Source organism: Anoplolepis gracilipes, chromosome 11, assembly GCF_047496725.1.
Source record: "Anoplolepis gracilipes chromosome 11, ASM4749672v1, whole genome shotgun sequence".
Taxonomy (NCBI): Eukaryota; Metazoa; Arthropoda; class Insecta; order Hymenoptera; family Formicidae; genus Anoplolepis; species Anoplolepis gracilipes.
This window is the reverse complement of record NC_132980.1, coordinates 4766698-4781182: the sequence shown is the minus strand read 5'-3', so window position 1 is coordinate 4781182 and position 14485 is coordinate 4766698. Positions and strand designations below refer to the sequence as shown.

At 31.4% G+C, this 14485-nt stretch overlaps 2 protein-coding genes and 1 long non-coding RNA gene across 14 annotated transcripts in view; 2 read left to right on the top strand and 1 right to left on the bottom strand.

Moving 5' to 3' along the window:
* LOC140670886 (uncharacterized) overlaps positions 1-14485 on the bottom strand; it is a 62230-nt gene that overhangs the window by 42101 nt on the left and 5644 nt on the right. The gene's annotated exons all lie outside the window — the stretch shown is intronic.
* Positions 2102-6847, top strand: LOC140671090 (probable G-protein coupled receptor Mth-like 10). Of its 2 annotated transcripts, XM_072902150.1 has the most exons (6): positions 2816-2916; positions 3162-3358; positions 3586-3664; positions 4400-4581; positions 5629-5794; positions 6435-6831. In XM_072902150.1, exons 2-6 carry the CDS (start codon positions 3193-3195, stop codon positions 6709-6711), a joined length of 870 nt encoding a protein of 289 aa, XP_072758251.1. In that variant the 5' UTR covers positions 2816-2916; positions 3162-3192; the 3' UTR covers positions 6712-6831. The 2 variants fall into 2 exon arrangements, with proteins under 2 accessions (XP_072758250.1, XP_072758251.1); XM_072902149.1 differs by having other exon boundaries at positions 2102-3358; positions 6435-6847.
* LOC140670885 (uncharacterized) lies at positions 7257-13624 on the top strand. 11 transcript variants are annotated; one of them, XR_012047641.1, is made up of 4 exons: positions 7257-7573; positions 8308-9412; positions 11221-11293; positions 12057-13624. XR_012047641.1 is itself a non-coding variant. In XM_072901705.1 (3 exons), the coding sequence occupies exons 1-2, from the start codon at positions 7447-7449 to the stop codon at positions 9405-9407; spliced, it is 1227 nt and encodes a 408-aa protein (XP_072757806.1). In that variant the 5' UTR covers positions 7257-7446; the 3' UTR covers positions 9408-9412; positions 11221-13624. The 11 variants fall into 11 exon arrangements, 1 of the variants encoding a protein (XP_072757806.1); XR_012047637.1 differs by having other exon boundaries at positions 11221-11821; XR_012047635.1 differs by having other exon boundaries at positions 11221-11970.

Genomic DNA, 14485 nt, shown 5'->3' with positions numbered 1-14485 from the left:
CTTTTCTTTTATGAAATATTAATTATCGACGAATATCTGATAGGCGAGACGAGAATTTCAAACCGTAAGATAACAAATGATAGAAATTGAATAAAATGTGCATAAACACTCTCTAGCTTACTTGAGAATAACTTTGATTTTGTTTCGCGTAGAAAATTGAAAACCCATGTGTAGCTATGCAATGATAGTCATTATTTTATTGTTAAAATAATTTAATCTATTTATAATAAATATGAATAATATGTACAATAAAGTAATGTTATCATTGCTAGAAGGACAATAGCTTTTTTAATGTAAATTCAATTAATATGAAGAAAAAGATACTTTAAATTGTCAATATAAATAAAATTATTAATTTTTTATTATCATAAATAATTCAACGTCAATTAATTTTATTTTATAAAATTAATTACCGATTAATATAATCAAAATTTAATCAAATTGTACTGGAAAATGAGGAATAACATTGTATGCATTGTATACATTTAAAAAGCATTATTTTACTTTCAAGTAAAGTGTGATGTATGTACAAGCTGACAAATTATCAAATGCAGAAAATAAATCAAATAAATCAAGTAAGATCAGTGATTTGGTACAACATTCCAAATATTTTTAAGTCAAAAAATCGTAAGAAGAAAGACTGTAAAAATAGCAAAAGTATTTATTGTTTAAAAATATATTTGTTAAGATTCGCAAATTTCTAAATTTATAGATGATATTTTCAGAAAAGAATGAGGTCTAGCATTGCATAATTTCACATGGGTTTAATTTTCCATGCTAAATGAGGTTTATTTCACATTTTGTTCAGTATGAAACAGTGACTGTCACTGCATAGTTCCACATGAGTTTTCAACTTTTTAAGCGAGGCAAGATCAAAATTATTTACGTATTTATAATATATTCCAACATAAGTGTTTTCCAGGTGGAAAATTAGAAGAAAATTTATAGCATTGTATATTGTTAATTTCTTTATAATTTAATAAAATTTTATTAATAATTTATAATATTTTAATAATATATTTTTCTTTTAGCTATTAAATACAGCATTATGAAAGTTATAAAATGGAAAACAGTTTTATATTTTAGGAAGAAGAAAGTTAATAGAAATCATCAACATAAATATTTTGAATAAAAAAGAATATATAAGTTTTAATTTAGAAAAATGCAGCACAATTCTGCGTAATCAGCTAAAATTATCGTCTTTTTTTACACACATATATATATAAGTGTTGTTTTATATACCCGTTTACCTACATTTCTGATCGTCAGTCGTTCACACACAATATTTTGCCGACAGTTTTAATTGCTGACATTCCCGATTGCCTGTAAGCACTATTGCACACATGATAGAAAATAAAAATACAAAAGAACGATGGCACACATAACATTATTGGACACATTGCATACGAGACATTATTACATATATGCACAAATGACTTTTACTGCATACATGTATCTAATTATTTATCTCGTTAAGTCGAGAATACTGACATTTGAATTTATAGCTTCATTGAAAAATTTTCTAATAATAATTTTAAATGTAGTTTTCTTGATGCCAGGTAATACATACGGTTTTGCGTATAATATTTCACTGTTGACTCAACATCTGTCTTAACCTAACAGATATTATCAATGCAAAATAAAGGAAAAAATAAATTTTTTATACATTTGATTTCGTTTTTTATAATACATTTTAGGTCTATTCTATATAAATTAGAAAATTAATTAATATTTCGATAAATTCTAAAAATAAATTTTTCAATCACACCATATCTTTAATATAGGTAAAAAAATCTGTATTATTTACCCGTTATTATGTTTTATAAAGATTTTATATAATATCTTTTAAAATCTAATACAATTAATTTTAATTGAAACATTAACTTTCTAAATATATTGTACGATATCACTAAATTGATTTACCTACTGTTTGTAGAAGCTTATAAATAAAATTGATTTTTTCCGAGGCATTCAGTTAGCATATCTAATTTGATACTGCATCTTTTATACATGAGTTCTTCATCTTTTATACATGTAGATAGACTGTTTCCTAATTATCATGGACAAATGACTGACTACGGCAGTCTTCACTTATTCTTCGCGCGAATGTGTGTTTTTCGTCAGTTTTTCTCATCATATATTAGTGTGCATTAATTTCGTTGTTTCTTGCGAAAAAAGCATCGTTGTCGCAATCAAATCGTCAGACAAACAACATGCGTATTCTCATTTTCGCAATTTAGTGGTTAGATATTATATTAGAAAATTACTGTCAAAAACACAAATTAATTTCACAAATTATTGACGATGTATAGTAAAAGTTTTGGACTTTGGTGTTGTGCACTTTTGTTTTTTTCGTTATCTACAAAGTCTCTGGAGAATTTTACAAGTGACAACAAACAAGACAACAATTTGATGGTGAGACACGTGTTTCACGCTACGGAGAAAAATGACAACAAGATAATTTTCAATAAACATAATTGGCGCAAAAATTTCACTATGGTTTACAAAAGTGTTCAGAATGTGTTTAATATTAATTCCAGAAATAATGACTTCAAATATGACGGTTTAATTCAGAATAAATTTCCCGTGCACTATGAGAAATGTAATGAAATACGAAGGGAGCTACGAGCGAACTTTACAAAAATCAACAATAAATATTATTCAAATAATGAAAATGACAATAATAATTACACCGTTCCATACAAGACATGCGACAATAGAACTTGCATCAACCTTTGTTGTCCTCTCGGTGATCGGTATGATTTATTTAACAATTGCACCACTGGTGGACCTGAATATGTTTTCTCAGATGTGTATAGTTTCTGCAACGAGACGAATATGCAGACTGAACATAAAAAAATAGACGAAATGTTTCAACTGATTGTCCAAAATCCTTGCTCAAACAATACCGAAATTGTACGTATCAGTCTTAATAACGATAGTTTTGATTTAAACAAATATATTTTTTTCGAAAACGGTACTTTATTTCTTCCCTACTTTGACCAATTCTTCGAATCAACATCCTATTGTCTAGCCTTTTCGAATCAAGATCAGGTTGATGCGGTTATCTGCTCGAAGACTTTAAAAGAAGCTGTCAAAAAAGAAAAGGATTATTTCATTACAGTCATTAAACCGGTAATAGATAGAATGTACATTTTCAGCTGGATTTGCACTATAGTGTCTACGTTGTGTATGCTGATAATATCCCTGATATACAATATGTTGCCAGAGTTGCATAATATACATAGTTTCATGTTGCGTAGATACAGCAGTATGATATTTATCTACTACATAAGTAAAATACTGGTAGTGCTAATCGGAGAAAAAAATCTGGGGCATTTCATCTCTATTGCAAGCGGTACAGTATAGCTAAATCATGTAATAATGGAGTCAATGTATTTGCGTATACATTTGACTGATTTGTGTATACTTCTGTTAATCTTCATAAATTTTTAGAAATTTTTATAAATTCTTAATGGAAAATTGTAGTTCTTATTCCATACACAGAAATATGTAATTTACCATTTATTTTACTGTATACTCTCTAAAACATTGTTTTTTTTTAAATATTGTCCATGATTGCAGGTATATTTGCGTATTTCAGCGATTTAGCAAGTTTCTTCTGGTTAAGTGCAATGAGTTTCGATATGTGGTGGACATTTAGGTAAATGATCAAGTATGTTTTTCATACATAATTTATAATATAAATTAAAGGTAAAACTTTAGATTAGGAAACTTAGCTTCGATTACGATAATCTTGATATATGTTGTGACGTTCAAAAGGTTTTAGTCGTTGCTCATTGTTTATTCAAAAGTTGTATAAAAAAAAATTTTTAACAACACATGTCAAGGTCATCGCAATCGGCGTAATGCACGTGTAGGGGAGGGAATGATATCTTTCCCCTGTATTCTTATCGCGAAATAATTAAGCTAACTCAATTTAATTTCTAAGGAAATTGAATTTTACATTTTCTTCACTTTTGAAAAATGGATTGGATTTGTTCAATTGTCTTCGAATCTGCAGAGGACGGGAATCCCACCCTCAGTCATGGGTTCACTTAATACACAATACAACGTACATGTATATGTAACTGATATAAGCTTCATGCTCGAACAAATTCAGATAATCGCATTAATTTTTTTAATTGTTAATATTTTTTCAATAAGCAACGAGCAACAATTAAAACATTATACGTTGCTTAGAATAATGACTTTGACAACGTATGTCAGCATCAAGGTCATTGGAAAAGTGTGCTGTATACTAATCCGTAATATACATAGTTACATAAAACAGATTTTTAAGCATTCTAATAAAAAACATATGTATTTTAATGTACATTTCCATCGAAATTTTTTGTGTATTACTGATTAAATGTAAAGTGTGAACTGCTCTTTGCAGAGATTTTCGTTTGTCAACAAAAAAAGTGGAACAACAAGCCAGGAAAAAGTTCCTATATTCTATCATTGCTTGGGGAATTCCCTTCATTTTCACTATCATTTGTATCATCATGAAATTTGTTCCCAACATGCCGAAAAACATAATTCGACCGAAATTTTATGTCACTACATGTTGGTTTCCTGGTAAGTGTATATTACTGTTAACATAATTCTACTGACATTTAATTATGATTAACATTTGAAAATTTATTTATATTTAAAGTAAAAATATGTTTTGTGTATATTTCAATATATGATAGGGGAACGTAGGGTAAAACAGCCAACGTAAGCATTGAGCAAGTTTTCAGCATATTAAAAAAAAATAAATCGATTTTTTTTTTACTAAAAATATTCTTCGGAATATCCATTATAAGAAAATACACAAGTTTATTTTAAAATAATAGTTTAAAATAGACGAGATTATTGATTTAGTAAAAGCCTAGATTTTCGTGATATGCTTTTCATGCGAGGTATAATGGACTACCTCCAAAACTTGTTTATTTCATTAACATTGATGTCTAAAACTTTTTAAAAGTTGTATATTATAATATGAAATATAGAAGAAAAGAATATACATTTATATTTTTAAATGATAACTATAAATTAATAAATAAAAACAATTCTCTTGTTATAATAAATATTTTTCTCTTTAAAACATGGAAAAATATCCTTTAATAATTTTTGGTATTAATTTTGGAAGACAGCATCTATGTATACTCTCTTTCTTTCTCTAGTATAAAAATAAAAAGTACATTTCGTGGGCTAATATTTCATTAAGCCTCAAAATGTATTTATTTACTTTTGATCATATAAAAAATTATAATTAATCAATATTTACATAGATACAGTATGAAATTAATAAGAAAAGATCATTTTAAAACAAAATGTATTTACGGTAATAAAAAATAGAATTTTATCATTGTTTACCTTATGTAAATATATAGAAGAATTACAACTCAGTGGCGGAGAGCACAGCAAGTGCATTAAATAATTTATAACAACTTTCAACTAAAAATATTGCGACCCTGATAACAGCACGCAGAAAAAGACACCTAATAGCAATAATTGCAACATATTTCGTGACATGGTAGCATCTCTGTAAAAAGATATCGACTCTGCACCACTGTACTCCGCGGTGCCGTTCTACTCCACGTTCCCTTATAATTTAAGAAACTGTATTTTTTATTTTAGTTGGTGCGGCGTATCTGTTGTACGATTACGGGCCCAAAGTTATTTGTACCGTTATTAGCGTTTTCTTATCCATTCATACAGCACTGAAGATCGAGGGATATGAAAAGAACACAGCTCGTTGTCTTAATAATTCAGAGAGCCGATGTTATAATGAGAACAAGAAATGGTTCGTACGTAAACAACTTTATGTATATTCATGTACCTGTATACAGTCTCTATCTTAATATGATATATGCTATTGTCTTTATTTGTGAATGGCATTATAAAATTAATCGTTGTCGATAATTTTGTCATTTATCGAAACAAGAAAAAATTGAACATTTTTTTATTTGCAGCAATGTGCTTTCACATTTATGAGATTCTTTTTGTACAAACATATGACCGTTGGTCAATCGCGCGTATATTTTCTCAGTAATATCTGTTATTTTCGAAAATATATGATAAACAAAAGAGATAAATTCAAGATGAATGTTTACATCTTCTAATTTTTTTAGCATAAAAATTACAATAATATTTTTTCCCAAAAAAGATACAACTTTTTCTTCTGCCGTTTCTCTCTTTTTTTAAGCTTAAAGTTTATTTTATGAACTGTTTTTATTTAACTAAATTATTAGTATTTATCATTTAACTAAATTATTAGTATAAATTATTATATTATTTTATGTATATCTAAAAATGTAAAGTAATTACAATTTTTTAAATTATTTATCTGCATGAAGCATTAGAATGCTCATAAGGATGATTTTAATAATTACTTATATCATAATTTTAAAATATATAAACAAAATTCTTATATTTATTTGCAGGGCCAATCTGTATCTTAAACTGTTTATAATGTTGTTTGTTATAATAGCCATGGAGTGGATTATAATAACAACGTTGGTATTTGGGCTGCTTAAGGATATTAGTTTGACAAAGACATACGTTGCATTTGGTATGTGTATATTAGAAATCATGAAAGATATCGGCATTTTTATGATATTCGTGTGTAAGAGAACAATTATGCAATTGGTATTAAAGCATTTCTGTCAGAATCGCCGATATGGTTTTAAAATTTTTACACATAAGGGTTATTACAATTGAACATGTACATCACCATGTCGAACACAATTATCCTGTAAATGAATATCAACTACTGCAAAGCGAAAGGATGGACAAAGGGTTTATACAATGAAAACAATTATATTAATGATATATATATATATATATATATATATATATATATATATATATATATATATATATATACACAGAATGTTCCAAACCTATCACATTACCTAACAATATCAAATTTTTGAAGGTATTTAGAAACAAAAATCTTAATATTTAACCTTATTTGCAACTATAATAGTTTTTAAATGTTGTTTAAACAATTGTTAAAATCGTAAAAATTATTATTAAAATTATTAAGATTACGTTATAAATTTTCAACATAGCGTATATTTTAGTTGCAAAATGTAATTTTGATAGGGCGCGTCAATTTTCAACAATTCCATTAGTCGTCTTTAAACGTTTTCTAATTAAAAATATATTTCAATACTGTAGAATTTGTTATTAGCATAGGTGTTGCAATAGGTTTGGGCTACCCTGTATATTTGTCCTCGTTAAATTTATCTAATTTTACAAATTATGCTAATTGTATTTCGCGCCTCTTCCTCAAGATAACAAGTAGTACTCCTCAATTCCATGCCGAGGGCGCCACAATATTTAAAGCTAGAATAAAAAATACTTCTCCATCTAGGCGTTATCCCCATTCCATCGGGCCCAATACGTCATTCTTTGTTTTTGTGCCGAGGTGATCACATCGATAGATTGATAATGGGAAAGAGAAAGCACAGAGCGGATTCGGAGGATGAATTCAAGGAAAATAGATTAGTAAAGAAGATGAAACGACTGTTAAAGGATTTTAAAAGACATAAAGATCGGTTACAGAGAAAACGCTCAAGTAAGTATCAGGTCAGACGAACAATCGGTAATAAATTTAGACCCCTTGAAGAAAAGGAGGGGTATACATATGTATATCCGTTAGGAAAGAATAGGATATTAAAATATAATACTTTTTCGTCGCGTCATAGGTCTAACCTATTGACGAACCACAGGCCCTAACCTGTTGGCGAGATTTATCTCTGAGACGAAAAGTATTCACACTCGAAAAGAGTGATGAAGAAACGTTGCATTGTTTTTTCACAGTTTTGATAAACATTCGTCGCGTCATAGGCCTAACCTATTGACGAGCCACAGGCTCTAACCTGGGGACGAGATTTATCTCAAGACGAAAAATATTCACGCTCGAAAAGAGTGATGAATAAACATTGCATTATTTTCACTGGTTAAATAAACATTCGTCGCGTCATAGGCCCAGCCTATTGACGGGCCACAGGCTCTAACCTGTGAGCGAGCCTTGTCTCAGAGACGAAAGACACACATCTAATTATTAGATAATAAAGGGCAGTGTTTTTATACATAAATTAGTCATGTCTAAATTTAATCTTGTCGACTCACAGGCTTTAACCTGTGAGAGACTTTATTCCAAGATAAGAGGTATACTAAATACATTTTCTTGGCATATTTCGTAAGACATATCATTTAATGAAGGTGGATCACCAACCTAATGTAAAAATAATCTTGTATTTTCGTATAAACTGAAAATGATTCTAAAAATAAGGTTATGGTTATTAGGTAGCCGTGAGATGGAATCAAAAGAGGTTGGTCGGAAACGATTGAGGTCGTTCAAGGAGACGAACTTAGAAGATCTGTCACAGAGCCCTTCTAGATCTCCACCTAGATCCTTACGAGATACATCACCTTCAATATACGGCGAGTTCAGTCAGGAACTGACAGAAGGCGAGGGTTTGACTTCAAATCATTCCCAGGATCCTCCTAATAACACTATCGCAACATCGGCGGAAAACACCATAAGAAATCAGCCAATAGTATCAGGTGTGGAGGCACCCTCTGAGATCCAGAAAACTGATATCCCGAGTCAGGAAGAAGGGACCATCGTTGAAGACCTGAATCTGGAGATCTTAGAGGTAATTGGCAAACGGGTTGCGGAAGATAGAGTACTAGCTCCAGCCATCCCAAAAAGCATTTCTGTTCGACTGGAGGATATTTTAAAGAAAGGGTTACCAAAAGAGGAGAGAGAGAAGTTGCTCAAGGAGCATGTACCGCCAAAGAATTGTGTCTTGATTGACCCTCCAAAATTAAACGAGGAGATTAAGGTTTCAATAGGTGAAACATCAACAAAGCGTGACGATCGTATCATGATCAAACAAAAGAAGATCACGGCGTGCCTAGCCTTGCTGGGTGGTGTTATTGTGGATGTCATTAATAACAAGCAAGATGAGAAATTATCGCTCTCACAAATTACTCTAGTAAAAAAACTTAGTGAGGCTGCACGATTATTGGCGGATTTACAGAGGGATGAAACCCTGACTCGTAGGAGTCTAATTTTAGCTGCAATTAGTAGCTCTCAAAAAGATACTCTAGAGGAAGCAAAAGCCGATGAGTGGCTCTTTGGCCAGAAGTTGGGAGAAAGACTAAAAGCAGCAAAATCAATCGAACGATCCGGTAAGGAATTGAAGGCAAAACTGAAGAACACAAAGAGGCCAAAAAACTCGAAAGTTCCGCCTCGACGTCAGCCTTTCAAAGCCAGAATGTCAGGCGGGTACCGGAACAAGAATTACAGAAACCAGTTCAACAAGAAAGACTGGGGAAATCAGAGCGGGGGAGACCGCAACAACTCCCAGTCACAGACGTTAAGGCAGAAGAAAACTTAAATTATGTAAGTAGTCCGGCTGGCAGGTTGAAACTGTACTTAGAGGAATGGAAAAAACTAACTTCTGATGTCAGGATTTTAGACTGGATAATAGGATACAAAATTCCTTTCGCTAAAACTGTGGTTCAAAATTCGACTCCTAGAGAACCGGCATGGTCCTTAAAAGAAAAAACGCTAGTGAAAGATCACATCGAGAAGTTAATCTCAAAAGGGGCTGTTAGTAAGTGTCACGCACAGAAAGATCAGTTTTTATCTGGTATATTTTTAATACCTAAATCAGATGGTTCAAGTAGGTTGATTCTCAATCTTAAAAGATTAAACGAATTTATCAAAACGGATCACTTCAAATTAGAAGACTATAAAGTAGCTTGTAAATTGATAAGCCCAAACTGGTTTATGGGAAAATTGGATCTCCAGGATGCTTATTACATGATTCCTATTGATGAAGAATTTAGAAAATATTTAAGATTTTCATTTGATAACAGCCTCTATGAGTTTAATTGCTTGCCTTTTGGTCTCAACACAGCGCCATATGTTTTCACAAAAATTATGAAACCGGTGATAAGTTATTTAAGAAATTTAGGGTTTCTATTAGTCATTTATCTTGATGATTTATTACTTTTAAGTAATACATATTCAGATTGTTTAAGAAATATTAAGGCATCTGTAGAGTTTTTAGAAAAGATTGGTTTTATTATAAATGAAGAAAAAAGTTGTAAAATTCCATCACAAACTTGTACTTTTCTGGGATTTATTCTAAATTCACGAAATATGACATTGGAGTTATCACAAGAAAAAAGACAAAAGCTCCAGAATCAAATTAAAATTTTCAAAAAATTAGATAAATGTAAAATTAGAGAATTTGCACAACTGATAGGATCCTTAGTGTCTTGTTGCCCTGCTATCAAATACAGTTGGGCACACGTAAAGAATCTCGAGAGAGAAAAATACTTGGAGCTTTTGAGAACAAAGGGCAATTATGAAGCAGTAATGCATTTAGCTCGAGATTTACAAAGTGATTTTGCTTGGTGGGAATTAAACGTTTTGCATAGAAATTCAAGCTTGGCTAGTCGAAGTTTTAGGTTCGAAATTTTCTTAGACGCCTCCCTCACTGGTTGGGGGATTTCATGTGGTACTAATAGAACACATGGATTGTGGAATGAATCCGAAAGGTTACACCATATCAATTATTTAGAACTTTTGTCGGCATTTTTTGGACTCAAATGTTTTGCCAAAGATCTTAGGAATTGTGACATTCTATTAAGAATTGACAACACCACTGCAATTGCTTATATAAATCGTATGGGTGGTGTAAGATTTAAAAAGCTTAGCGATCTTGCTAAAACCATTTGGAAATGGTGTGAAGAACGTGAACTATTCATTTTTGCGTCTTATATTTCATCAAAAGATAATGCAGTAGCGGATTTTGAATCCAAAAGATTGGATAAAGAAACAGAGTTCGAAATATCTGATGTAGCTTTTCGGAAGATCGTTAAAAGATTAGGTAATCCTGACATAGATTTGTTTGCATCAAGAATAAATAATAAATGTAAAGATTATGTATCTTGGACGAAAGACCCAGGCTCTATAGCAGTAGATGCATTTACCTTAAATTGGAAAAATTTTTTCTTTTATGCTTTTCCACCATTTATCTTAATTGCTAAAGTTTTACAAAAGATTAAAGCGGAAGAAGCGGAAGGTATAGTGGTAGTACCACATTGGCCAGCTTAACCATTTCCGTTATATTTCTCGATGCAAAAATCAGATGTTTTGATTTTTAAACCCGACAGTAACACCTTGCTTTCACCTGATAGGGAACCACATCCTCTTTGGAAGTCGCTTACCCTGATGGCCGGGCTATTATCAGGAAAACCTTCTTGCTAAAAGGTATTCCGGAGGAATCCGTGAAAATCACTATGTCCTCCTTAAGCGAATCTTCCTTAAAGCAATACGATTGCTCCTTGAAGAAATGGTGGAGATATTGCAAGGAAAAGAATAAATACTTTTATGAAACAGAAATTACGGATATTATAAAGTTCCTTACTGAAGAATTGAATAAAGGAGCGTCTTACGGATCTCTCAATAATATGAGATCAACCATTTCACTCATTTTAGGTCCGGAAGTAGGGCAAAATGAGTTAATAAAGAGATTTTTTAAAGGGCTATTTAGATTGAAACCTCCAAAACCGAAATATGAATCTACTTGGGATCCAAAGATAGTCCTAGATTATTTTAAAAATTTTAAGAATAAGGACTTATTGTTAGAAATTTTAAGTAAGAAACTAATAACATTGTTGGCTTTAGTTACTGGGCAAAGAATTCAAACCTTGTCCTTGATTAATATCGAGAATATAGTGATCAAGGAAAGGTTAATAGAGATTAAAATTCCTGAGAGGATCAAAACCTCTAGACCAGGTAAAACTCAACCAGTGTTAAATTTGCCCTTTTACGAAGAAAATTCGAATATTTGTCCAGCAAATACACTTTTAAGTTATATAGAAAGGACCAAAGATTTTAGGAATAACATAACTGTCTTGTTTATTTCGTTTAAAAAACCTTTTAAGGTAGCTTCAAAACAAACTCTTAGTTGATAGGTTAAAGATATTTTGTATGAAAGTGGTGTTGACACTGATATTTTTTCCGCGCATAGCACCAGACATGCGTCGACATCTGCTGCAAAACGCAAAGGCATTAATTTCGACATAATTAGGAAGTCGGCAGGTTGGACAAAAAATTCAACGACCTTCACAAGATTTTACGATAGACCCATCGTCCAAGATTTGAGAACTTTTGGGCAAGCAATATTAGATATGTAAGAAAAGTTAGAGCGGAAATTAAGAACGTTTTAATTTGATTAATTTTCCTTTCCGCACTTATAACTGCATTTAATTTTACAATAAATAATTGTATAATATAATTTTAACTTTATTTTTATATAATTTTATAGCCGTAGCCAACTTTAAACATCTACTTGTTATCTTGAGGAAGAGGCGCGAAATACAATTTAATGATTAAACGAACTTACCTGTAAGTGAAGTTCTATCATAATTGTATGAAGCGCCTCTTCCGAAAGATGAGTCCCTCCCTAAACCCATGTTTGATTAATTCAAACCCCGTAGAACTTATTAGGCTACGACTATGGATCTTTCAAAGGAATGACGTATTGGGCCCGATGGAATGGGGATAACGCCTAGATGGAGAAGTATTTTTTATTCTAGCTTTAAATATTGTGGCGCCCTTGGCATGGAATTGAGGAGTACTACTTGTTATCTTTCGGAAGAGGCGCTTCATACAATTATGATAGAACTTCACTTACTGGTAAGTTCGTTTAATCATTAAATAATTCCGCAGAATCGTTCAATTCGATAATCTGCAAAGAAATAGGTGGAAAACGTATTAATTTTAGTAAACGAAGTTCTTACAATGCAAGAGTTGCAGGGGCAGTAGTTCAATACAATACGCAACAAGTCCTTACACAATTACATCAAAGCATGTGTAAAACTGTTCCGCCTATTATCGAGAATCTCGAAAAACGACGACAAATAAAAGTAGTAAAAACCAGAGAATCTCGACAAACACAGGGAAGACAGAAACAACTTCGGCAAAATAATTTAGAAAAGTTGTCCGAAAATGGAAAAAATTGGGTAAAACTTACGTTTAGAGGAGGCAACCCCGATGACCTTGACCTTGACATGTTGTCAAAGTCACCCTCTTAACTGACTTTCAGAAGGTTTTAGCCGTCGCTCGTTATTTATTAAAAAGTTATTAACAAAAAAATGTATAGAAAATATAGCAGCTATTTTGAATATTAAGAGGCATAAACGAGTAATATTGATATCAATTTTGGCCAATTTTAAGATCAATCGAAACTGATTTCTACACTCAGCCTATTGTTGTTGGCATATATTATGGTGACAAGAAACCTGCTGATGCTAATATTTATCTGAAAGAATTTATCATTGACATGACTGAAATTTTTAGAAACGGTCTTGATGTTGATGATCATAAGCGTTGTGTAAATATCAAGGCAATTGTTTGCGATGCACCTGCAAAGTCGTTTCTTACTTATACGAAAGGTCACAATGGATATTTTGGATGTTCTAAATGTATTCAAGAAAGAGATGCATTGGGCCATCGCATTACTTTCCTGAAATAAATAGCGAATTAAGAACTGATTATTCTTTTCAACATCAACAACAGCCTGAACATCATGTGGGTTAGTCAGATTTATTAAATTTAAATATAGATATGGTTTCTCAAGTTGTTTTATACTATATACATCTTGTATGCTTAGGAGTTACCAAACGTCTTCTTCAATTCTGGGTTAAAGGTTCTAAAAATATTCGACTTACTAACGAACAACTGCAAGCTGCGTAAGAAATTATAGAGTCAATAAAATGCTTTATAACTAAAGAATTTAGCAGAAAACCGAGAAGTTTTAACGATATCGATAGATGGAAAGCCATTGAGTTTCGACAGTTTCTTCTTTACACTAGTCCTGTGGTTTTGAAATTAGTTTTGCGGAAAGATTTGTATAATCATTTTCTTTCATTGAGCTTAGCAATATTATTTTAGCTGATCGTAAACTGTTTTTAGTTATGAATGATTATGCTCAATCTTTATTATGTTGGTTTGTTTCGCATTATGGAGAATTGTATGGTTTGGAACACATTACGCATAATGTACATAATCTCGTGCACCTTGCTTCTGATGTAACCCGATTTGGCTGCTTAGATCAATTCAGTGCGTTTAAATTTGAAAACTGTTTGCAGGTAATAAAGAAAACAGGTTAAGAATTCGCAAAAACCTTTACATCAAATCGTTAATCGTATAACAGAAGCAAATACTCTGCCAATTCAAATTCAATATCGCAAATCGTATCCAGTTGTACACTATTCGAAGTCTGCAATAAAGATCAAATTTCTCGAATTCGATGGATTTTTCATTTCAACAGAGGATTATGAGAACTGTTGCCGATTGAATGATGATTCGATTTTTATCGTAACAAAAATTTTTAGTAACAATAATGTTCTTTATATAAGAGGAAATAAGTATAGCAACACAAGGTCATTTTTTTCA